General features: G+C 52.2%; 1 protein-coding gene across 1 annotated transcript in view; it reads left to right on the top strand.

Moving 5' to 3' along the window:
• KDM3A (lysine demethylase 3A) overlaps positions 1 to 26,332 on the top strand; it is a 201,614-nt gene that overhangs the window by 124,463 nt on the left and 50,819 nt on the right. Inside the window, exons 13-20 of the mRNA XM_075346786.1 lie at positions 10,209 to 10,423; positions 10,507 to 10,659; positions 10,771 to 10,866; positions 12,093 to 12,223; positions 12,300 to 12,462; positions 12,559 to 12,731; positions 13,870 to 14,106; positions 14,202 to 14,373. Coding sequence (XP_075202901.1) covers positions 10,209 to 10,423; positions 10,507 to 10,659; positions 10,771 to 10,866; positions 12,093 to 12,223; positions 12,300 to 12,462; positions 12,559 to 12,731; positions 13,870 to 14,106; positions 14,202 to 14,373 — 1,340 coding nt within the window. The remainder of the gene's footprint in view (positions 1 to 10,208; positions 10,424 to 10,506; positions 10,660 to 10,770; positions 10,867 to 12,092; positions 12,224 to 12,299; positions 12,463 to 12,558; positions 12,732 to 13,869; positions 14,107 to 14,201; positions 14,374 to 26,332) is intronic.

Here is a 26,332-nt window from a genome sequence, read left to right as displayed (position 1 = left end):
CACCTGGCTGCCACGGGTAAAAGACCGTTGGGTGAGAGACATTCTGTCTCACGGTTACAAGATAGAGTTCACCTCTCGTCCCCCGACTCGATTCTTCAGGTCATCCCCGCCTCCCGAGCGAGCCGAGGCTCTTCTGCAGGCGCTGGGCACTCTGAAGGCAGAAGGAGTGGTGGTCCCTGTTCCTATTCAGCAACAGGGTCACGGTTTTTACTCCAACTTGTTTGTGGTCCCAAAGAAGGACGGGTCTTTCCGTCCTGTCCTGGACCTGAAACTTCTCAACAAACACGTAAAGACCAGGCGGTTCCGGATGGAATCCCTCCGCTCCGTCATCGCCTCAATGTCCCAAGGAGATTTCCTTGCATCGATCGATATCAAGGATGCATATCTCCACGTACCGATTGCTCCAGAGCACCAGCGCTTCTTGCGCTTCGCCATAGAAAACGAACACCTGCAGTTCGTGGCACTGCCGTTCGGCCTGGCAACAGCCCCACGGGTTTTCACCAAGGTGATGGCTACTGTAGTAGCGGTCCTCCACTCTCAGGGTCACTCGGTGATCCCGTACTTGGACGATCTGTTGATCAAGGCACCCTCTCTAGAGGCATGCCAACACAGCCTCGACGCTACCCTGGAGACTCTCCAGAGTTTCGGGTGGATCATCAATTTTCCAAAGTCAAATCTGACACCGGCCCAATCGCTGACATATCTTGGCATGGAGTTTCATACCCTCTCAGCGATAGTGAAGCTTCCACTGATCAAGCAGCGGTCACTACAGACAGGGGTACAATCTCTCCTTCAAGGCCAGTCACACCCCTTGAGGCGCCTCATGCACTTCCTGGGGAAGATGGTGGCAGCAATGGAGGCAGTTCCGTTCGCGCAGTTTCACCTGCGTCCACTTCAATGGGACATCCTACGCAAATGGGACAGGAAGCCGACGTCCCTCGACAGGAACGTCTCCCTCTCTCAGGCGACCAAAGCTTCCCTTCGGTGGTGGCTTCTTCCCACTTCATTATCGAAGGGGAAATCCTTCCTACCCCCATCCTGGGAGGTGGTCACGACGGACGCGAGTCTGTCAGGGTGGGGAGCGGTTTTCCTCCACCACAGGGCTCAGGGTACGTGGACCCAGCAAGAGTCCTCGCTTCAGATCAATGTTCTGGAAATACGGGCAGTGTATCTTGCCCTGAAGGCGTTCCAGCAGTGGCTGGAAGGCAAGCAGATCAGAATTCAGTCGGACAATTCCACAGCGGTGGCATACATCAATCACCAAGGCGGCACACGCAGTCGGCAAGCCTTCCAGGAAGTCCGGCGGATTTTGATGTGGGTGGAAGCCACGGCCTCCACCATCTCTGCAGTTCACATTCCAGGCGTGGAAAACTGGGAAGCAGACTATCTCAGTCGCCAGGGCATGGACGCAGGGGAAAGGTCCCTTCACCCGGACGTGTTTCAGGAGATCTGTTGCCGCTGGGGGGTGCCGGACGTCGACCTCATGGCGTCCCGGCACAACAACAAGGTACCGGTGTTCATGGCACGGTCTCTAGATCCCAGAGCTCTAGCGGCAGACGCCTTAGTTCAGGATTGGTCGCAGTTTCAGCTCCCTTATGTGTTTCCTCCGCTGGCACTGTTGCCCAGAGTGTTACGCAAGATCAGGGCCGACTGCCGCCTCGTCATCCTCGTCGCTCCAGACTGGCCGAGGCGGTCGTGGTACCCGGATCTGTGGCATCTCACGGATAGCCAACCGTGGGCACTACCAGACCGACCAGACTTGCTATCTCAAGGGCCGTTTTTCCATCTGAATTCTGCGGCCCTCAACCTGACTGTGTGGCCATTGAGTCCTAGCGTCTTCAGGGTTATCTCAAGACGTCATTGCCACTATGAGACAGGCTAGGAAACCAACGTCCGCCAAGATCTACCACAGGACGTGGAAAATTTTCCTGTCATGGTGCTCTGCTCAGGGTTTTTCTCCCTGGCCTTTTGCCTTGCCCACTTTTCTGTCCTTCCTTCCGGCTCCCTTAAGGGACAAGTCTCAGCGCTCTCTGTGTTTTTCCAGAAGCGCCTAGCCAGACTTCCACAGGTACGCACGTTCCTGCAGGGGGTTTGTCACATCGTTCCTCCTTACAAGCGGCCGTTAGAACCCTGGGATCTGAACAGGGTGCTGCTGGTTCTTCAGAAACCACCATTCGAGCCAATGAGAGATATTTCTCTCTCACGCCTTTCGCAGAAAGTGGTTTTTCTAGTAGCAGTCACTTCACTTCGGAGAGTGTCTGAGCTAGCAGCGCTGTCATGCAAAGCCCCTTTCCTGGTTTTTCACCAGGACAAGGTGGTTCTGCGTCCGGTTCCGGAATTTCTCCCTAAGGTGGTATCCCCCTTTCATCTCAATCAGGATATCTCCTTACCTTCTTTTTGTCCTCATCCAGTTCACCAATGTGAAAAGGATTTGCACTTGTTAGATCTGGTGAGAGCACTCAGACTCTACATTTCTCGTACGGCGCCCCTGCGCCGCTCGGATGCACTCTTTGTCCTTGTCGCTGGCCAGCGTAAAGGGTCACAGGCTTCCAAATCAACCTTGACTCGGTGGATCAAGGAGCCAATTCTCGAAGCCTACCGTTCGGCTGGGCTTCCGGTTCCCTCAGGGCTGAAGGCCCATTCTACCAGAGCCGTGGGCGCGTCCTGGGCTTTGAGGCACCAGGCTACGGCTCAGCAGGTGTGTCAGGCGGCTACCTGGTCGAGCCTGCACACTTTCACGAAACACTATCAGGTGCATACCTATGCTTCGGCGGATGCCAGCCTAGGTAGACGAGTCCTTCAGGCGGCGGTTGCCCACCTGTAGGAAGAGGCCGTTTTACGGCTCTCTTACAAGGTATTATTTTACCCACCCAGGGACTGCTTTTGGACGTCCCAATTGTCTGGGTCTCCCAATGGAGCGACAAAGAAGGGAATTTTGTTTACTTACCGTAAATTCCTTTTCTTCTAGCTCCAATTGGGAGACCCAGCACCCGCCCCTGTTTTTTTGTGTACACATGTTGTTCATGTTGAATGGTTTCAGTTCTCCGATATTCCTTCGGATTGAAGTTACTTTAAACCAGTTTTTAATTCTTTTTCCTCCTTCTTGCTTTTGCACCAAAACTGAGGAGCCCGTGGGAGCACGGGGGGTGTATAGGCAGAAGGGGAGGGGCTTAACACTTTTAAGTGTAATACTTTGTGTGGCCTCCGGAGGCATAGCCTATACACCCAATTGTCTGGGTCTCCCAATTGGAGCTAGAAGAAAAGGAATTTACGGTAAGTAAACAATATTCCCTTCATTAATAGTTATATATATCTATAATAGTATTTCTTCGGCGCTCCATTGGGAGACCCAGACGATTGGGTGTATAGCTACTGCCTCCGGAGGCCACACAAAGTATTACACTAAAAAGTGTAAGGCCCCTCCCCTTCTGGCTATACACCCCCAGTGGGATCACTGGCTCACCAGTTTTCTGCTTTGTGCGAAGGAGGTCAGACATCCACGCATAGCTCCACTGTTTTTAGTCAGCAGCAGCTGCTGACTATGTCGGATGGAAGAAAAGTGGGCCCATATGGGGCCCCCAGCATGCTCCCTTCTCACCCCACTTTTGTCGGGTGTTTGTTAAGGTTGAGGTACCCATTGCGGGTACGGAGGCTGGAGCCCACATGCTGTTTTCCTTCCCCATCCCCCCTCAGGGCTCTGGGCGAAGTGGGATCTTACAGGTCTCCAGGCACTGAGACCGGGCTCCATCCACAGACCCAGAGAACCTGCTGGATATGGAGCTGAGTATCGTCAGGGACAGGCCCTGCTACATTAAGGTACTCTGTGTCCCCGGGCAAGCGCGCACACACACACCAGCATTGCTGGGAGTGTTAGTGCGCCGGGGGTAACAGCGCGGTGCGCTCGTGCTATTATTCACTGCAGCTTAGCTGAGTGAATTTATGTATTGGGAACTGCCGCGCCGGCCGCTGCTGGGTGTTTTTTACATTGTGGCGCGGCTGGGACTTGTGGTGCGCCGGGGACTTCCGCGCTGGCCGTGCACATGGACGGCCGCGCTTTTTACTCGAGTCCCCGGCTTTGCGGCCTAGTTTTCGTTTCGTTCCCGCCTCCAGCCCTGCCAGTCAGGGGAGAGGCGGGACGCTGTACAGACAGTCAGCGCCGAGGGCTGGAGTCTGCTTTGCATTCTCCAGTCCCCTTCACTGGACACAGTGGGACGCCAGTTTCCCGCTCTTGTCTGGGGCACGCCCACGGCCCGCCCCTCGTCACACGAGCTGGAGAAGGACGCCGGCAGCCATTCCTGCACGCAGTCCGAGCTGGGGAACGGAGACATGCTCTGGGCAACCAACACAGGGCTCTGGCGACCACACACCCGCGTTATAGGCGGGCGGTAAGCAGCACCTGAAGTGCTGACCCCACTAAATACCGAAGTGTCCATTTGTATTTTATGCTTGTATGCACAGCAGGAGAAATCCTTTTTCAATACACTGCACTGTAGGTCGCTATCTTTGGCTATATGCCCTCCTAGATGGCGAGATAACAGCAGCAAAAAAGCAAGGGTGCTAAGGCACAGTTTTTCTAGGCTGCTTGTATTGCATGTGCTGAAGTGTTCATTTGTACTTATGCTTGTATGTTATACATTGCACTGTACGGTCGCTACTCTTGGCTATATTCTCCTAGAGGGCTGGACAACAGCAGCAAAAAAGCAGGGTGCCAAGGCACAGGCTTTATAGGCTGCTTGTATTGCATGTGCTGAAGTGTTCATTTGTACTTATGCTTGTATGCTATACATTGCACTGTACGGTCGCTACTCTGGGCTATATTCTCCTAGATGGCTGGACAACAGCAGCAAAAAAGCAAGGGTGCCAAGGCACAGGCTTTCTATGCTGCTTGTATTGCATGTGCTGAAGTGTTTATGCTTGTATGCTATACATTGCATAGATGGCTTGAATACAGCAGCAAAAAAGCAACAAGGCTTCCTATGCTGTTTTTCCTGCATGTGATACTGTTCCACCGGCAGGTTCCACTGACCCCCATTGTGTGCAAGCTCCCCTGTAGCACTTGGTCAGCCGGGGTCTCTACTAGAGGTGGCCAAAGGACCCATCTGTGAACCCTGTCCAGGGACAGGGACGTAGTTGCAGTTTCGGCTGATAGATTGTCATGGGATAGAGACTTTGCAGTCCAGACAGGCCATGGGCAATCTTGATTAATGCTCCCTGGCCACCCTCATTTGGAACGTAATCAGTGCTCCGGGGGGGTCCCAGGCATTCCAGGGTGAAGGCTCTGACACGGACGGCAGTCCCAGACAGCCTAAGCTAGCTCGCTGGGTGCGGCACTCGGCTTCATCACTGGTCAAGGTCCCAGCAAGGACTCTCTGTATGATGAGGCAGACGTAGCTGATCAGGGCTTTGGTCCTGACACCGCTCTCAATCCGGATACACCGGATGGTGACGCCATAGTGAATGATCTTATAGCGTCCATCAATGGAATGTTGGATATTTCTCCCTCAGCTCCCCCATTGGAGGAGTCAGCTTCACAGCAGGAGAAATCCTTTTTCAGTACTCATGCGTATATTGCGTATTTTTCTGGCCACGCTGACTTCAGAGAAGCAGTTCAGAAACACCACGCTTACCAGATAAGCGTTTTCTCCAAACGTTTTAAGGATACACGTTATCCCTTTCCCCTGACGTGGTAAAGCGCTAGACCCAGGGTCCAAAGGTGGATCCCCCAATCTCCAGGCTTGCGGCTAGATCCATAGTTGCAGTGGAGATGGGACTTCACTTAAAGATGCCATTGACAGACAGATGGACCTCTGGTTGAAATCTGTCTGTGAAGCTATCAGCGTGTCGGTTGCTCCGGCATTCGCAGCCGTATGGGCACTCTATCCTATTTCAGCTGGGCTTGCGCAGCTGGTCTTGAGCACATGTACATCTGTGCCGCAGGTGGTGTCCTTAACCTCGCAATGTCTGCATTGCGACTTACCCTAGTAATGCTGTCCTGGAGGGACAGTCGAGGTTGGTCCTTCCCAGGCTCGGGCAGGTCCCAATTGTCCTCGTCCAAACGGGCTCAAAAGGCTCAGAGGGGCTCAGATTCCGGCCGGGCTCAATCACGCCCAAGGAAGGCAGCAGGAGGAACCGCTACCAAGGCGGTCTCCTCATGACTTTCAGCTCTCTCTCTCCGCATCCGCGGTTGGTGGCAGAATCTCCCGCTTGGCGACATTTAGCTGCCACAGGTCACAGACCGGTGGGTGAGAGACATTTTGTCTCACGTGTACAGGATAGAGCTCTGTTCTCGTCCTCCGACTCGATTCTTCAGAACTTCCCCCCCCTCCCACCACCGAGCCGATGCTCTTCTGCAGGCAGAAGTGGTAATCCCTGTTCCTCTTCAGGAACAAGACACGGTTTTTTCCTCCAATCTGATTGGGGTGCCAAAAAAGGGGTGGCTCTTTCCGTTCCGTTCTGGACCTAAAACTGCTCACCAAGCATGTGAAGGCCAGGCGGTTCCGGATGTAACCCTCCGCTCCGTCATTGCCTCAATGTCGCAAGGAGATTTCCTAGCATCAATAGACATCAGGATGCTTATCTCCACGTGCCGATTGCTCCAGAGCACCAGCGTTTGCTACGTTTTCGTTATTGAAGACGAGCATCTTCAGTGCGTAGCCCTGCCCTTCGGTCTGGCGACAGCCCTACGGGTTTTCACCAAGTTCAGGGCAGCAGTGGGAGCAGTCTTGCACTCTCAGGGTCACTCTGTGATCCTTTCTGGGACGATCCACTTGTCAAGACACCCTCTCAAGAGGCATGCCGACACAGCCTGAACGTGGCGCTGGAGACTCTCCAGAGTTTCGGGTGGATCATTAACTTTTCAAGGTTACATCGGGCACCGACCCAATCGCTGACATATCTGGGCATGGAGTTTCACACTCCCTCAGCGATAGTGAAGCTTCCGCTGGACAAGCAGCGTTCACTACAGACGGGGGTGCAGTCTCTCCTTCAAGGCCAGTCACACCCCTTAAGACGCCTCATGCAGAGGCAGTCACTTTCGCGCAGTTTCATCTGCGTCCACTTCAATGGGACATGCTTTGCCAATGGGTTGGGGAGTCGACGTCCCTAGACAGGAACGTTTCCCTTCTCAGACGGTCAAGGACTCTCTTCAGAGGAGTCCCTCCTTCAGATCAATGTTCTGGAAATCTGGGCAGTGTATCTTGCCCTGCAAGCCTTCCAGCAGTGGCTGGAAGGAAAACAGATCCGAATTCAGTCGGACAATTCCACAGCGGTGGCAGACATCGCCCACCAAGGCGGAACACGCATCGCCAAGCCTACCAGGCAATCCGGCGGATTCTGATGTGGGTGGAAGACAGAGCATCCACCATATCCGCAGTTCACATCCCGGGCGTAGGAAATTGGGAAGCAGACTTCCTCAGTCGCCTGGGTATGGACGCAGGGGAATGGCCTCTGCACCCAGAATGGTGTCAGGAAATCTGTAGCCGCTGGGGGATGCCGGACATCGACCTAATGGCGTCTCGGCACAACAACAAGGTCCCGATTTTCATGGCGCAGTCTCACGAGCAAAGAGCTCTGGCGGCAGGCGCCCTAGTTCAGGATTGGTCGCAGTTCCAGCTACCCTATGTGTTCTACCTCTGGCACTGTTGCCCAGAGTGCTACGCAAGCTCAGCTCCGCTTGCCGCCGCGCCATCCTCGTCGACCCAGACTGGCCGAGGAGGTTGTGGTTCCCGGATCTGTGGCATCTCACGGTCGGCCAACCGTGGGCACTCTCAGACCGGCCAGACTTACTGTCCCAATGGCCGTTTTTTCCACTGAATTCTACGGCCCTGATCCTGACTGTGTGGCCATCGAGTCCGAGATCCTAGCGTCTTCAGGATTATCTCAAGACGTCATTGCCACCATGAGACGGGCTAGGAAGCCGACGTCTGCCAAGATCTACCACAAGATGTGGAAGATATTCTTATCTTAGCGCTCTGCTCAGGGAGTGTCTCCCTGGACATTTGCATTGCCTACTTTTCCTTCCTTCCTGCAATCTGGTTTGGGAAAAGGTTTGTCGCTCGGCTCCCTTAACGGACGAGTCCCAACGCTGTCTGTATTCTTTCAGAAGCGCATAGTACGACTTCCTCAGGTACGCACGTTCCTGCAGGGGGTTGGTCACATTGTCCCTCCGTACAAGAGGCCGTTAGACCCATGGGATCTGCACAGGGTACTAATTGCTCTCCAGGAGCCGCCCTTTGAGCCTCTGAGGGATGTTTTTTCACTTGCTCGACTGTCACAGAAAGTGGCCTTTTTGGTAACGGTCACGTCTCTTCAGAGAGTGTCCGAGCTAGCAGCGCGGTCATCCAAAGCTCCTTTCCTGGTGTTTCACCAAGACAAGGTAGTGCTGCGCCTGATTCCGGGGTTTCTCCCTAAGGTGGTATCCCCCTTTCATCTCAGTCAGGATATCTCCTTACCTTCCTTTTGTCCTCATCCAGTTCATCGATATGAATTGGATTTGCATTTGTTGGATCTGATGAGAGCGCTCAGAATCTACTTTTCCCGCACGGCGCCCCTGCGCCGCTCGGATGCACTCTTTATACTTGTCGCTGGTCAGCGCAAAGAGTCGCAGGCTTCTAAAGCCACCCTGGCTCGATGGCTCAAGGAACCAATTCTTGAACCCTGCCGTTCTGCTGGGCTTCCGGTTCCATCAGGGCTGAAGGCCCATTCTACCAGAGCCGTGGGTGCGTCCTGGGCATTACGACACCAGGCTACGGCTCAACAGGTGTGCCAGGCAGCTACCTGGTCGAGTCTGCACACTTTCACCAAACATTATCAGGTGCATACCTATGCTTCGGCGGACGCCAGCCTAGGTAGAAGAGTCCTGCAGGCGGCAGTTGCCTCCCCGTAGGGGAGGGCTGTCTTTGCAGCTCTAACATGAGGTATTTCTTTACCCACCCAGGGACAGCTTTTGGACGTCCCAATCGTCTGGGTCTCCCAATGGAGCGCCGAAGAAGAAGGGAATTTTGTTACTTACCGTAAATTCCTTTTCTTCTAGCTCCTATTGGGAGACCCAGCACCCGCCCTGTTGTCCTTCGGGATTTTTGGTTGTTTTCGGGTACACATGTTGTTCATGTTGAATGGTTTTCAGTTCTCCGATGTTACTTCGGAGTGAATTTGTTTAAACCAGTTATTGGCTTTCCTCCTTCTTGCTTTTGCACTAAAACTGGTGAGCCAGTGATCCCACTGGGGGTGTATAGCCAGAAGGGGAGGGGCCTTACACTTTTTAGTGTAATGCTTTGTGTGGCCTCCGGAGGCAGTAGCTATACACCCAATCGTCTGGGTCTCCCAATAGGAGCTAGAAGAAAAGGAATTTACGGTAAGTAACAAAATTCCCTTCTTCTTCTAGCTCCTATTGGGAGACCCAGCACCCGCCCCTGTTCCCTTCGGGCTGTTGTTCTTTTGTGTACACATGTTGTTGATGTTGAATTGTTCTTTTGGTTCATGGTTTTCAGTTCTCCGAACATCCTTCGGATTGAATTTACCCTAGACCAATTTATAAGTTTCCTCCTTCCTGCTTTTGCACCAAAACTGAGCAGCCCGTGATGCACGGGAGGGTGTATAGGCAGAGGGGAGGGGTTACACTTTTTAAAGTGTAATACTTTGTGTGGCCTCCGGAGGCAGAAGCTATACACCCAATTGTCTGGGTCTCCCAATAGGAGCTAGAAGAAAAGGAATTTACGGTAAGTAAACAAAATTCCCTTCATCTATCCATTTTTATTTTTTATATATAATATATATATATATTATATAATCACACACACTATGGGGAATATATAAGGGAAATAATACGTACTTTGACCTATATTGAAGTGAGACGTGGACTACGGGTGCATTGTTTATTATGTAATTTGTGTGGTTTTTCTTACTGACTAAAGGTTTTTCCCCTTTCTGTGATGTTTTTATGGGGGAATTTATTGTGTGTTGTATAATTTTGCTGTTTTAAATAAAAATGAACCTAATTTAAAAAAAAAGTGGAAACGTAAAATTCTGCTTACCTGCAGCCGCCACTAGAGGGAGCTCAATGCATTCCATATGCAGTTAGCACCTAAGCTCCCCCTAGTGGTGGCTATAGGTTGACATTTTATTTATTTTTATTTTTTTTTAATAGCATTAGCTAGCTGCTTTTGCTCATCCGTCCACTCTAACAAATATGGCGTGTTTGTCGTTCACAGGCTGCACTTCAATAAGCATGGAATACTGCGGGAAGGAGGCTTCTTGACCCCCAATAAATACGACGCCGAAGCAATAAACCTGTGGCTTCCCTTACTGACCAGCGTTGTGGATTTGGACCTAGACACGGCCAAGTACATAATAGCTAATATTGGAGACCACTTCTGCAAGCTCGTCATGTCCGAGAAAGAAGTTATGGCTTCCGTAGATCCACAAAGTAAGAACCAGGCGCTAGAATGGACAGAAATCTGCGTAATGTCTGTGAAGGTCTCGTCTGCTTAACCCATCTGTTCTCTGCAGAGCAAGTGGCCTGGAAACGCGCTGTGCGCGGCGTGCGAGAGATGTGCGATGTCTGCGACACAACCATCTTCAACCTCCACTGGGTTTGTCCTAAATGCGGCTTTGGGGTGTGCGTGGACTGCCACCGGATGAAGAAGAAGAGTCTGAGCAGCGGTGAGGGGCGCCGGCTTTCCACGTTTTATCGCTTCTCTCCCTTTACCATTTTTGTGTGTGTTTATAGTTGGTGCTGATTTATTTTATTTTTCTTGTTCCTTTTAATTAAAGGCAATGATGAGGCGGACTTCGCATGGCTGAAATGTTGCAAAGGCCAATTACACGAGCCTGACAATCTAATGCCGACTCAGATTGTACCGGGAAAAGGTAAGTGATCGCTCACCCGTCCTGCCGCACTACAATTACCAGTCGCTAATCCATTATATCAAATACTCTCAATCCCCATGAAATAAAAATGGAGCCTCTGCATTTTGCTGTTCCTATGTTATTCCTCCAGGAAACACTGGTTATCAATTCATAAATATTCAGGAGGAATAACAGAGGAACAGTGCAATGTATAGAGGTGTATCCAGGAGGAATAACAGGAATGACGTGGTGTATAGCGGAGGAACGAAGCCATGTATAGATCTCTATTCAGGAGGAATAACAGAGGAACGGCGGAATGTATAGGTCTCTATTCAGGAGGAATAACAGAGGAACAGTGCAATGTATAGGTCTTTGTTCAGGAGGAATAACAGAGGAACGGCACAATGTATTGAGGTATATTCAGGAGGGAATAACAGGAACAGTACAATTTATAGGTCTCTATTCAGGAGGAGGAACAGTGCAATGTATAGTGGTCTATTCAGGAGGTGTAACAGAGGAACAGTGCAATGTATAGTGGGCTATTCAGGAGGTGTAACAAAGAAACAGTGCAATGTATAGTGGTCTATTCAGGAGGTGTAACAGAGGAACAGTGCAATGTATAGTGGGCTATTCAGGAGGTGTAACGGAGGAACAGTGCAATGTATAGTGGTCTATTCAGGAGGTGTAACAGGGGAACAGTGCAATGTATAGTGGGCTATTCAGGAGGTGTAACGGAGGAACAGTGCAATGTATAGTGGTCTATTCAGGAGGTGTAACAGGAACAGTGCAATGTATAGTGGTCTATTCAGGAGGTGTAACGGAGGAACAGTGCGATGTATAGTGGTCTATTCAGGAGGTGTAACGGGGGAACAGTGCAATGTATAGTGGGCTATTCAGGAGGTGTAACAGAGGAACAGTGCAATGTATAGGTCTCTATTCAGGAGGTGTAACAGAGGACCGACAGAATGTATAGGTCTCTTTTCAGGAAGAATAACAGGAACGGAGCAAGGGGTGTGTAAATTCAGGAGGAATAATAGAGGAACGGCACAATGTATAGAGGTATATTCAGGAGGAGTAACAGAGGAACAGTGCAATGTATAAGTCTCTTCAGGAGGAATATCAGAGGAACTATGCAATGGATATGTCTCTATTCAGGAGGAATAACAGGAATATAAAAAGCTGCTCTGGGTGATGCTTGTAATGTGAACATTGCTGTGGTTTCTCATCATCCATATTCTCTTTTCCAGCTCTCTATGACGTTGGTGATGTCGTCCACTCTGTACGGGGGAAGTGGGGCATAAAGTCAAACTGTCCCTGCTCCAACAAGCACCAGAAGCCTTTACCGAAACCGGCCGTGAAAGAAGAGCAGCCGAAGCAGGTGTGTGTCCGGACTGCCGGGTGCGGGATTTGTGAGAACAGGCGTTGTGCTCATAACTGTACAATTCTCATTACAGAGTTCTTCTACTTCTGAAGCCACAAATGGATCCCCTCCTCCGAGCAAGATTCCCGCACAGGATCTGTTATCTGCCAGTAGTAAAACTCCGTCATCTTCACTCTCCGGACCTCTAAGTTGGCTAACAAATCTTCCGAATACAAACGTGAACAAAGAGAACAAAGGTGAGTGATGGCGCAGGTCCCCCCGGAGTAGTGGTGTCCCCACGGGTTTTATATGCCTCCGTGTCCTCACATGTGTCTGCTCTGATCTTCCTCCAGATAACCTCTTCACATCCACGCTGAAAACGGAAAACAAAGCACTACCCTCTTTCGCTAGTTTTGGAAAACCGGCCTCCGCACTGCAGCCGTTCAGCAGCTCCATTTTGTCCCCAATGAGCAGCAACAGTTCTGGGTTCTTAAGGAACCTCCTCAACTCCTCCACCAGCGTAAAGGTGAGCCCCTGCGTGCGGCCTGTTCCCGGCCTTAGAGATCATTTGGGGTTAATAAAGATAAGGCGAGTGGAGCAGGGAAGGGTGCAGCTGTGGTCTGGTGACTTCAATTAAATCCGTGGCTAGGACACGTGAGGGTAGGCCTGCTGGGCTATAGGCTGTCTGTCCAGATGTAATAAGATGATCTGTGTATGTAAATAATCAAAGTATAGATGTCATTGCATAATTATCTGTGTGTCTTTATGACAATCGCATAGAAGCTTCATAATGAGTCTAAGATGTGTATTCTGCAAAGTGTTAACAAAGATAAGGTCACCAAAAGGAATAATGAGCAAAGAGGTATTCATAACCTACTGAGAGAATTCATAATCAGTTGGTTCACACCACGTGAGATGTGGGATATTGACTCCTTGTTCTTGCTCCAAGGTCGAAGTCGAATGTTGTATAATTACAAGATTCTTTAACACACGGGTCAGAAGCTGGCTTATGCTCAAGCAGTGAACACATTTCATTGATGCCTGCGCAGATCGATTTGAAATCCGTCTGTGACCCTGAAAACTCCATTTGCGGTTTTCCCTAAATTCCCAACCTTGATAACGTGACATGGCTCCTGAGAGAGCATGATGACATGTGAAGAGCAGGACCCATCCTGGGCTGCGGAGGCATAGAGGGGAATTGGGGGACAGCTGGGGGGTCCTGGTCAAGAACCTATGAAGAGAGGTCGAGCGTGACTAAAGCTCAGTGGCTGGGGAAGGAAAAGATATGGCAGGCTGTTGAAGATCATCTTTGGATGAAAGCAGTCAAAGGACCTCGCTGCTTGAAAACCATAGGAGGGAGATTTGCTTGACCAATTTACTCGCCTCGATCCTCTGTGTCCCCCTCAATGATTCAAGCCAGAAATCAAATACTTGCAGAGGGTTACGTTATATTATAACGGTAGCCCACCCTAACCTTCAGACACATACCCACAAGAGGGGTCTGATATTAAAACGCTTCCCCATTCAGGGAAGGTATACCGTGACGTGGTGGGTCAAAACACAGCCCCTCTGACTTTAGCGAGATAATGTGTCCTTATGAGTAGAGAACACACAACAAAAATGTATATCACTGTTATAACGCGTTTTAAATTTTTTGTCTGCAGCCTGAGGGCGGCGAGAAGAGCACGCCTAAGTTGCTCGATGACATATTTGCAACTTTGGTACAAACCAAACCCATGACCAATCCAGAAAGGAAGCCACATGGACTGGCCGTCCAGCCGAGTCTGATGGGATTCAACACGCCGCACTACTGGCTCTGCGACAACCGGCTGCTGTGTCTGCAGGATCCCACCAACAAGAGCAACTGGAACGTCTTCCGTGAATGTTGGAAACAAGGGCAGGTGAGTCGTCCGGTGCACGGACACTGTAATCTAGCGACTCTTCATCTTGTGCCATGGTGCGAGGCTTAACCTGTCTACGGTCATGTCTCTTCCAGCCGGTCATGGTGTCAGGAGTGCACACTAGATTAAATAAGGATCTCTGGAGACCCGAATCCTTCAGGGATGAATTTGGGGAGCAGGAAGCTGACCTGGTGAACTGCAGGACTAATGACATCATCACTGGAGCCACTGTCGGCGAATTCTGGGACGGCTTTGAAGACCTATCCAGTACGTACGGTTTCAATTATTCTCAAGACTGCAGTTCAGATTTAGGCTAGTTTCACACATCCAGCATTTCTCCAGATCCGGCACTCTGCAGTACAGTGTAATACAGTACAATAGCATTGCGACAAGCTCTGGTGACAGCATGTGACCGGAGGTTGCCACGATGCCATGGTACGGTATTACACTGTACTGGAGTGTGCCGGATCCGACAATCCGGTGAAATACTGGATGTGTGAAACTAGCCTTACTTGGACGAATGTAAGAAAGTTGTGTGTATTAGAGCAAGGGGATCTCTGAACATACGGTGTGAGGGTAGGCCTGGGCTATAGGCCGTTCATCCAGATGTAATTGTCAAGGGAGGAATTTGGGTGAAGACTGCTAATGGAGTCTTCGTTCGGGATATCCAGAGACTGTGCCGGATTAGCTGTATATCAGTGCCGATATATCAATGTATAAGACAATGAACACACAGACATGTTCTCTTTCAGCCAGCGTCATCCACTGAACTCGTGTATTTTGAAAAAAACTTAATTATACAGAAAAGCCACTTTGGCCTTGAAGCTAAACAGGGAGTATTTCACGCCTTAATTTCTTTGTCGCTCCATTGGGAGACCCAGACAATTGGGTGTATAGCTTCTGCCTCCGGAGGCCACACAAAGTATTACACTTAAAAGTGTAAAGCCCCTCCCCTTCTGCCTATACACCCCCCCGTGCATCACGGGCTCCTCAGTTTCTTCGGCGCTCCATTGGGAGACCCAGACGATTGGGTGTATAGCTACTGCCTCCGGAGGCCACACAAAGCATTACACTAAAAAGTGTAAGGCCCCTCCCCTTCTGGCTATACACCACCCGTGGGATCACGGGCTGCTCAGTTTTCAAGCTTTGTGCGAAGGAGGTCAGACATCCACGCATAGCTCCACTGTTTTAGTCAGCAGTAGCTGCTGACTATATCGGATGGAAGAAAAGAGGGCCCATATAGGGCTCCCAGCATGCTCCCTTCTCACCCCATTCCTTTTGGCGGTGTTTGTTAAGGTTGAGGTACCCATTGTGGGTACGGAGGCTGGAGCCCACATGCTGCTTTCCTTCCCCATCCCCCTGAGGGGCTCTGAGGAAGTGGGATCTTACCGGCCCCCAAGCCCTGAGGCCGGGCTCCATCCACAGACCCATAGAACCTGCTGGATACGGAGCTGGGTACCGTTCAGGGACAAGGCCCTGCAACATTCAGGTACTCTGTGTCCCCGTTCAGACAGGCACAGGCACACTCCAGACTTGCTGGGTGTGCTAGTGCGCCGGGGACAGTAGCGCTGGGGTCGTGTCACTGCAGCTTAACTGAGTGACTTTATGGTTGGGAACTACCGCGCCGACCGCCCCTAGAGCGGCGGCGCGGCTGAGACTTGTGGTGCGCCGGGGACTTAGCGCCGACCGTGCTTTTACGACGGCGGCGCTTATAAATTTAGTCCCCGGCTTTTGCGGCCTAGCTCCGCTTCGTTCCCGCCCCCACCCTGTCAATCAGGGAAGGGGAGAGACGCTGTGCAATAGGCAGCGCCGAGGGCTGGAGCCTTATTTACATGCTCCAGCCCTCTCACTGGGCACAGTGGGACGCATGTTTCCCGCACTTTGTCTGTATACGCCCAGGGCCCGCCCCTCTCCACAGGACGCCGGCAGCCATTCCTGCATGCAGTCTGGCTGGAGAACGGACACAGGCTCTGGGAGACCCAGACAAGGGATTTTGGCGACCACACACCCGCTTTTCAGCGGGCGGTAAGCGGCACATATGTGCTGGCCCCACTAGTGCCACAGTGTTGTTATTGGTGTACTTTTACTGTGCCATATATATATATACATATTGCACTGCGGTCGCTTCTTGGCTTATACCCTATACTGCTCTAAGGAGACAACAACATGTCATCCGCAAAACGCAAGGGTGCCAAGGCACGGGCTGTATACGAGGCGTGTACCGCATGTGGGGCTGATCTACCGGCAGGTTCCAAGGACCCCCATTGTGTGCAATGTTCGATCCCTGTGCCGCTTCGGCAGCCGGAGTCTATGATAGTAGTGACCCAGGCAGAGACACCGGTGAACCCTGCCCCGGTGACGGGGACAGAGTTTGCAGTTTTCGCTGATAAGATGTCTGTGACTATGACAAAGATACTGGAAACCTTGCAGTCCAGGCCAGTTACCCAGACCATGGACACTGCTGAGTCAATGCTCCCTGGTCCCCCTCAGTTGGAACTTATCCGTGCTCCAAGGGGGTCCCTGGCATCACAGGCTGATGGCTCTGACTCGGATGACAGTCCCAGGCAGCCTAAGCGAGCTCGCTGGGAGAGACCCTCCACGTCATCACGCTGGTCAGGGTCTCAGCGAGAAGAGTCTCTGTATGATGAGACAGAGGGGGGTGATCAGGAGTCCAATCCTGAGACCGCACTCAATCTGGATACGCCTGATGGTGACGCCATGGTAAATGACCTTATAGCGGCCATCAATAGGCTGTTGGATATTTCTCCCCCAGCCCCTTCAGCAGAGGAGGCAGCTGCACAGCAGGAGAAGTTCCATTTCAGATATCCAAAGCGTAAATTGAGTACTTTTCTGGACCACTCTGACTTCAGAGAATCAGTGCAGAAACACCATACTTATCCAGACAAGCGTTTCTCCAAACGTCTTAAGGATACACGTTATCCCTTTCCCCCTGACGTGGTCAAACGCTGGACCCAGTGTCCAAAGGTGGATCCCCCAATCTCCAGGCTTGCGGCTAGATCCATAGTTGCAGTGGAAGATGGGGCTTCACTTAAAGATCCCAATGACAGACAGATGGACCTTTGGTTGAAATCTGTCTATGAAGCTATCGGCGCGTCGTTTGCTCCTGCATTCGCGGCCGTGTGGGCACTCCAAGCTATTTCAGCTGGTCTGGCACAGGTGGACTCTATCTTACGTCCAGCAGTGCCGCAAGTGGCGTCCTTGACGACGCAAATGTCTGCGTTTGCGACCTACGCTATCAATGCAGTCCTGGACTCTACGAGCCGGACCTCAATGGCGTCCGCCAACTCTGTAGTTTTGCGCAGAGCCTTGTGGTTAAAGGAATGGAAAGCAGATTCTGCTTCCAAAAAATGTTTAACCAGCTTGCCATTATCTGGAGACAGACTGTTTGGTGAGCAATTGGCTGAGATCATTAAACAGTCCAAGGGTAAGGACTCTTCCTTACCCCAGCCCAGATCAAGCAAACCTCAACAGAGGAGGGGACAGTCGAGGTTTCGGTCCTTTCGAGGCTCGGGCAGGGCCCAATTCTCCTCGTCCAAAGGGACTCAGAAGGACCAAAGGAACTCAGATTCCTGGCGGGCTCAATCACGCCCAAAGAAAGCAACCGGAGGAACCGCTTCCAAGGCGGCTGCCTCATGACTTTCGGCCTCCTCTCTCCGCATCCTCGGTCGGGGGCAGGCTCTCCCGCTTTTGCGACATTTGGCTGCCACAGGTCAAGGACCGGTGGGTAACAGACATTTTGTCTCACGGGTACAGGATAGAGTTCAGTTCTCGTCCTCCGCCTCGGTTCTTCAGAACTTCCCCACATCCCGACCGAGCAGATGCCCTTCTGCAGGCGGTGGGCTCACTAAGAGCAGAAGGAGTGGTGGTCCCTGTTCCTCTTCAGGAACAAGGGCAAGGTTTTTACTCCAATCTCTTCGTGATTCCAAAAAAGGACGGCTCTTTCCGTCCTGTTCTGGACCTAAAACTGCTCAACAAGCATGTGAAAACCAGGCGGTTCCGGATGGAATCCCTCCGCGCCGTCATTGCCTCAATGTCCCAAGGAGATTTCCTAGCATCAATAGACATCAAAGATGCTTATCTCCACGTGCCGATTGCTCCAGAGCACCAGCGTTTTCTACGCTTCGTAATAGGAGACGACCATCTTCAGTTCGTAGCTCTGCCATTTGGTCTGGCGACAGCCCCACGGGTTTTCACCAAGGTCATGGCGGCACTGGTAGCAGTCTTGCACTCTCAGGGACACTCGGTGATCCCGTACTTAGACGATCTTCTGGTCAAGGCACCTTCTCAAGAGGCATGCCAACTCAGCCTGACTGTTGCGCTGGAGACTCTCCAGACTTTCGGGTGGATCATCAACTTTTCAAAGTCAAATCTGTCACCGACCCAATCACTAACGTATCTTGGCATGGAGTTTCATACTCTCTCAGCGATAGTGAAGCTTCCGCTGGACAAGCAGCGTTCACTACAGACAGGGGTGCAGTCTCTCCTTCACGGTCAGTCGCACTCCTTAAGACGCCTCATGCACTTCCTAGGGAAGATGGTGGCGGCAATGGAGGCAGTCCCGTTTGCACAGTTTCATCTGCGCCCACTTCAATGGGACATTCTCCGCCAATGGGACGGGAAGTCAACGTCCCTGGACAGGAAAGTCTCTCTTTCCCAGTCGGCCAAGGATTCCCTGCAGTGGTGGCTTCTTCCCACCTCATTATCACAGGGAAGGTCCTTCCTACACCCATCCTGGGCAGTGGTCACGACAGACGCGAGCCTGTCAGGGTGGGGAGCAGTTTTTCTCCACCACAGAGCTCAGGGTACGTGGACTCAGCAGGAGTCCACCCTTCAGATCAATGTTCTGGAAATCAGGGCAGTGTATCTTGCCCTACTAGCCTTCCAGCAGTGGCTGGAAGGAAAGCAGATCCGAATTCAGTCGGACAATTCCACAGCGGTGGCATACATCAACCACCAAGGAGGGACACGCAGTCGGCAAGCCTTCCAGGAAGTCCGGCGGATTCTGATGTGGGTGGAGGACAGAGCATCCACCATATCCGCAGTTCACATCCCGGGCGTAGAAAACTGGGAAGCAGACTTCCTCAGTCGCCAGGGCATGGACGCAGGGGAATGGTCCCTTCACCCGGACGTATTTCAGGAAATCTGTCGCCGCTGGGGGGTGCCGGACGTCGACCTAATGGCGTCTCGGCACAACAACAAAGTTCCGGCCTTCATGGCGCGGTCTCGCGATCAAAGAGCTCTAGCGGCAGACGCCCTAGTGCAAGATTGGTCGCAGTTCCGGCTCCCTTATGTGTTTCCACCTCTGGCACTCTTGCCCAGAGTGCTACGCAAGATAAGATCCGATTGCAGCCGCGTCATACTCGTCGCCCCAGACTGGCCGAGGAGGTCGTGGTACCCGGATCTGTGGCATCTCACGGTCGGCCGACCGTGGGCACTACCAGACCGGCCAGACCTACTGTCCCAAGGGCCGTTTTTCCATCTGAATTCTGCGGCCCTGAACCTGACTGTGTGGCCATTGAGTCCTGGATCCTAGCGTCCTCAGGATTATCTCAAGGGGTTGTTGCCACCATGAGACAGGCTAGGAAGCCCACGTCTGCTAAGATCTACCACAGAACGTGGAAGATATTCTTATCCTGGTGCTCGGCTCAGGGAGTGTCTCCCTGGCCATTTGCATTGCCTACTTTTCTTTCTTTCCTGCAATCTGTGTTAGAAAAGGGCTTGTCGCTCGGCTCCCTGAAAGGGCAAGTCTCGGCGCTATCCGTGTTTTTTCAGAAGCGTCTAGCACAACTTCCTAAGGTGCGCACGTTCCTGCAGGGGGTTTGTCATATCGCTCCCCCGTACAAGCGGCCGTTAGATCCATGGGATCTCAACAGGGTACTAGTTGCTCTCCAGAAGCCGCCCTTCGAGCCTCTGAGGGATGTTTCACTTTCTCGACTATCACAGAAAGTGGCCTTTCTGGTAGCGATCACGTCTCTTCGGAGAGTGTCTGAGCTAGCAGCGCTGTCATCTAAGGCTCCCTTCCTGGTATTCCACCAGGACAAGGTAGTGCTGCGCCCCATTCAGGAGTTTCTCCCTAAGGTTGTATCCTCGTTTCATCTTAATCAGGATATCTTCTTACCATCCTTTTGTCCTCATCCGGTTCATCGGTATGAAAAGGATTTACATTTGTTGGATCTGGTGAGAGCACTCAGAATCTACATTTCCCGCACGGCGCCTCTGCGCCGCTCGGATGCACTCTTTGTCCTTGTCGCTGGTAAGCGCAAAGGGTCGCAGGCTTCCAAATCTACCCTGGCTCGATGGATCAAAGAACCAATTCTTGAAGCCTACCGTTCTGCTGAGCTTCCGGTTCCATCAGGGCTGAAGGCCCATTCTACCAGAGCCGTGGGTGCGTCCTGGGCATTACGACACCAGGCCACGGCTCAACAGGTGTGCCAGGCAGCTACCTGGTCGAGTTTGCACACTTTCACCAAACATTATCAGGTGCATACCTATGCTTCGGCGGACGCCAGCCTAGGTAGAAGAGTCCTGCAGGCGGCAGTTGCCTCCCCGTAGGGGAGGGCTGTCTTTGCAGCTCTAACATGAGGTATTTCTTTACCCACCCAGGGACTGCTTTTGGACGTCCCAATCGTCTGGGTCTCCCAATGGAGCGCCGAAGAAGAAGGGAATTTTGTTACTTACCGTAAATTCCTTTTCTTCTAGCTCCTATTGGGAGACCCAGCACCCGCCCTGTTTCCTTCGGGATTTTTGTTTTTTTCGGGTACACATGTTGTTCATGTTGAACGGTTTTCAGTTCTCCGATGTTACTTCGGAGTGAATTTGTTTAAACCAGTTATTGGCTTTCCTCCTTCTTGCTTTTGCACTAAAACTGAAGCAGCCCGTGATCCACGGGGGGTGTATATGCAGAAGGGGAGGGGCCTTACACTTTTTAGTGTAATACTTTGTGTGGCCTCCGGAGGCAGTAGCTATACACCCAATCGTCTGGGTCTCCCAATTGGAGCTAGAAGAAAAGGAATTTACGGTAAGTAACAAAATTCCCTTCTTTTCCATCTGAATTCTGCGGCCCTCAACCTGACTGTGTGGCCATTGAGTCCTGGATCCTAGCGTCTTCAGGGTTATCTCAAGAGGTCATTGCCACTATGAGACAGGCTAGGAAACCAACGTCCGCCAAGATCTACCACAGGACGTGGAGAACATTCTTATCTTGGTGCTCTGATCAGGGTTTTTCTCCCTGGCCATTTGCCTTGCCCACTTTTCTTTCCTTCCTTCAATCCGGATTGGAAAAGGGTTTGTCGCTCGGCTCCCTTAAGGGACAAGTCTCAGCGCTCTCTGTGTTCTTTCAGAAGCGCCTAGCCAGACTTCCACAGGTACGCACGTTCCTGCAGGGGGTTTGTCATAGTCCCTCCTTACAAGCGTCCGTTAGAACCCTGGGATCTGAACAGGGTGCTGATGGCTCTTCAGAAGCCACCTTTCGAGCCAATGAAGGATATTTCTCTTTCACGCCTTTCGCAGAAAGTGGTCTTCCTAGTAGCAGTCACGTCACTTCGGAGAGTGTCTGAGCTAGCAGCGCTATCATGCAAAGCCCCTTTCCTGGTGTTTAACCAGGACAAGGTGGTTCTGCGTCCGGTTCCGGAATTTCTCCCTAAGGTGGTATCCCCCTTTCATCTCAATCAGGATATCTCCTTACCCTCTTTTTGTCCTCATCCAGTTCACCAATGTGAAAAGGATTTGCACTTGTTAGATCTGGTGAGAGCACTCAGACTCTACATTTCTCGTACGGGGCCCCTGCGCCGCTCGGATGCACTCTTTGTCCTTGTCGCTGGCCAGCGTAAAGGGTCACAGGCTTCCAAATCAACCCTGGCTCGGTGGATCAAGGAACCAATTCTCGAAGCTTACCGTTCTGCTGGGCTTCCGGTTCATCAGGGCTGAAGGCCCATTCTACCAGAGCCGTGGGTGCGTCCTGGGCTTTGCGGCACCAGGCTACGGCTCAGCAGGTGTGTCAGGCGGCTACCTGGTCGAGCCTGCACACTTTCACGAAACACTATCAGGTGCATACCTATGCTTCAGCAGATGCCAGCCTAGGTAGGCGAGTCCTTCAGGCGGCGGTTGCCCACCTGTAGGAAGGGGCCGTTTTACGGCTCTAATACGAGGTATTATTTTACCCACCCAGGGACTGCTTTTGGACGTCCCAATTGTCTGGGTCTCCCAATGGAGCGACAAATAAGAAGGGAATTTTGTTTACTTACCGTAAATTCCTTTTCTTCGGCGCTCCATTGGGAGACCCAGACGATTGGGTGTATAGCACTGCCTCCGGAGGCCACACAAAGCAATTACACTAAAAAGTGTAAGGCCCCTCCCCTTCTGGCTATACACCCCCAGTGGGATCACTGGCTCACCAGTTTTCTGCTTTGTGCGAAGGAGGTCAGACATCCACGCATAGCTCCACTGTTTAGTCAGCAGTAGCTGCTGACTATATCGGATGGAAGAAAAGAGGGCCCATATGGGGCCCCCAGCATGCTCCCTTCTTACCCCACTTGTGGTTTGTAAGGTTGAGGTACCCATTGCGGGTACGGAGGCTGGAGCCCACATGCTGTTTTCCTTCCCCATCCCCCTGAGGGGCTCTGAGGAAGTGGGATCTTACTGGCCACCAAGCCCTGAGGCCGGGCTCCATCCACAGACCCATAGAACCTGCTGGATGTGGAGCGGGAGTGCCGTTCAGGGACAAGGCCCTGCAACTTTCAGGTACTCTGTGTCCCCGTATGGCAGGCCACGCACACCCCAGGCTTGCTGGGTGTGCTAGTGCGCCGGGGACTGTAGCGCTGTGCGCTGGGCTTATAGTCCCCGCAGATTACTGGGGGACTTTGTGTGTGGATCGCCGCGCCGACCGCCCCTGGAGCGGCGGCGCAGCTGCGACTTGTAGTGCGCCGGGGACGCGCCGACCGCGCTTTTACGGCGGCGGCGCTTCTAACTTTAGTCCCCGGTTTTCTGCGGCCTAGCTCCGCTTCGTTAACGCCCCCCACCCTGTCAATCAGGGTAGGGGAGAGACGTTGTTCAATCGGCAGCGCCGAGGGCTGGAGCACGATTTACATGCTCCAGCCCTCTCACTGAGCACAGTAGGACACAGGCTTCGCGCTTTTTCTCTGTGCACGCCCTAGGCCCGCCCCCAGGCTTGCAGCTCCCCAGGACGCCGGCAGCCATTATACACATGCAGTCTGGCTGGAGAACGGACGCAGGCTCTGGGGGACCCAGGCTAGGGGTTTCTGGCGACCACACACGCGCGCTAAGCGGGCGGTAAGCAGCACATACGTGCGGCCCCACTAGTGCCACAGTGTTATATTTTTCGCTGTAACAGATATATTTATATACTGCACTGTAAGGTCGCTTCTTGGCTGTACACCCTATATTGCTTTGAGGAGACAACAGCATGTCAGCCGCAAAACGCAAGGGTGCCAAGGCACGGGCTGTATACACGGCTTGTACAGCATGTGGGGCTAATCTACCAGCAGGCTCCAACGACTCTCATTGTGTGCAATGTTCAGTCCCAGTGGCACTTCGTCAGCCAGAGCCTATTGTGGTGGTAGCCCAGGCAGAGACGCCTGTGAACCCTGCCCCGGTGACGGGGACAGAATTTGCAGTCTTTGCTGATAAAATGTCTGTGACTATGACAAAAATCCTGGAGACCTTGCAGTCCAGGCCAGTTGCTCAGACCATAGACACTGCTGTGTCTATGTTCCCCGGTCCCCCTCAGTTGGAACTAATCCGTACTTCAAGGGGGTCCCAGGCATCACAGGCTGAGGGCTCTGACTCCGATGACAGTCCCAGTCCGCCTAAGCGAGCTCGCTGGGAGAGACCCTCCACGTCATCACGCGGATCAGGGTCTCAGCGAGAAGGGTCCCTATATGATGGTTCAGAGGTGGGTGATCAGGAGTCTTGTCCTGACGCCGCACTCAATTTGGATACGCCAGATGGTGACGCCATGGTAAATGACCTTATAGCGGCCATCAATAGGCTGTTGGATATTTCTCCCCCAGCCCCTTCTGCAGAGGAGGCAGCTGCACAGCAGGAGAAATTCCATTTCCTGTATCCCAAGCGTAAATTGAGTACTTTTCTGGACCACTCTGACTTCAGAGAATCCATCCAGAAACACAATACTTATCCGGACAAGCGTTTTTCTAAACGCCTTAAGGATACACGTTATCCTTTTCCCCCTGACGTGGTCAAACGCTGGACCCAGTGTCCAAAAGTGGACCCTCCAATATCCAGGCTTGCAGCTAGATCCATAGTTGCAGTGGAGGATGGGGCTTCACTTAAAGATGCCAATGACAGACAGATGGACCTTTGGTTGAAATCTGTCTATGAAGCTATCGGCGCGTCGTTTGCTCCAGCATTCGCGGCCGTGTGGGCGCTCCAAGCTATTTCAGCTGGTCTGGCACAGGTGGACTCTCTCATACGTCCAGCAGTGCCGCAAGTGGCGTCCCTAACTACGCAAATGTCTGCGTTTGCGACCTACGCTATCAATGCGGTACTGGACTCTACGAGCCGTACCTCAATGGCATCCGCCAACTCTGTAGTTTTGCGCAGGGCCTTGTGGTTAAAGGAATGGAAAGCAGATTCTGCTTCTAAAAAATGTTTAACCAGCTTGCCATTATCTGGAGACAGACTGTTTGGTGAGCAATTGGCGGAAATCATTAAACAGTCCAAAGGTAAGGACTCCTCCTTACCCCAGCCCAGATCAAGCAAACCTCCACAGAGGAAGTGGCAGTCAAAGTTTCGGTCCTTTCGAGGCTCGGGCAAGCCCCAATTCTCCTCGTCCAAAGGGACTCAGAAAGAGCAAAGGAGCTCTGATTCCTGGCGGGCTCACTCACGCCCCAAGAAAGCAACCGGAGGTACCGCTTCCAAGGCGGCTGCCTCATGACTTTCGGCCGCCTCCCTCCGCATCCTCGGTCGGTGGCAGGCTCTCCCGCTTTTGCGACATTTGGCTGCCACAGGTCAAAGACCGGTGGGTAACAGACATTTTGTCTCACGGGTACAGGATAGAGTTCAGTTCTCGGCCTCCGCCTCGGTTCTTCAGAACTTCCCCACATCCCGACCGAGCAGATGCCCTTCTGCAGGCGGTGACTTCTCTAAGAGCAGATGCAGTGGTGGTCCCTGTTCCTCTTCAGGAACGAGGTCAAGGTTTTTACTCCAATCTCTTTGTGGTGCCAAAAAAGGACGGCTCATTCCGTCCTGTTCTGGACCTAAAACTGCAAAAACAAGCATGTGAACGCCAGGCGGTTCCGGATGGAATCCCTCCGCTCAGTCATTGCCTCAATGTCTCAAGACATCAAGGATGCTTATCTCCACGTGCCGATTGCTACAGAGCACCAACGCTTTCTACGCTTCGTGATAGGAGACGACCATCTTCAGTTCGTAGCTCTGCCATTTGGTCTCGCGACAGCCCCACGGGTGTTCACCAAGATCATGGCGGCAGTGGTAGCAGTCTTGCACTCTCAGGGACACTCTGTGATCCCTTACTTGGACGATCTACTGGTCAAGGCACCCTCTCAAGAGGCATGCCAACTCAGCTTGACTGTTGCACTGGAGACTCTCCAGACGTTCGGGTGGATCATCAACTTCTCAAAGTCAAATCTGTCACCGACCCAATCACTAACGTATCTTGGCATGGAGTTTCATACTCTCTCAGCGATAGTGAAGCTTCCGCTGGACAAGCAGCGGTCTCTACAGACTGGGGTGCAGGCTCTCCTTCAAGATCAGTCGCACTCCTTAAGACGCCTCATGCAATTCCTCGGGAAGATGGTGGCGGCAATGGAGGCGGTTCCGTTTGCGCAGTTTCATCTGCGCCCACTTCAATTGGACATTCTCCGCCAATGGGACGGGAAGTCTAAATCCCTGGACAGGAAAGTCTCCCTTTCCCAGACGGCCAAGGACTCTCTGCAGTGGTGGCTTCTTCCCACCTCATTATCACAGGGAAGATCCTTCCTACCACCGTCTTGGGCGGTGGTCACGACAGACGCGAGTCTGTCAGGGTGGGGAGCAGTTTTTCTCCACCACAGAGCTCAGGGTACGTGGACTCAGCAGGAGTCCACCCTTCAGATCAATGTTCTGGAAATCAGAGCAGTGTATCTTGCCCTACTAGCCTTCCAGCAGTGGCTGGAAGGAAGGCAGATCCGAATTCAGTCGGACAACTCCACAGCGGTGGCATACATCA

The sequence above is a fragment of the Anomaloglossus baeobatrachus genome, chromosome 1 (assembly GCF_048569485.1).
Source record: "Anomaloglossus baeobatrachus isolate aAnoBae1 chromosome 1, aAnoBae1.hap1, whole genome shotgun sequence".
NCBI classification, from domain to species: Eukaryota; Metazoa; Chordata; class Amphibia; order Anura; family Aromobatidae; genus Anomaloglossus; species Anomaloglossus baeobatrachus.
This window is presented reverse-complemented; position numbering and strand designations above follow the sequence as displayed.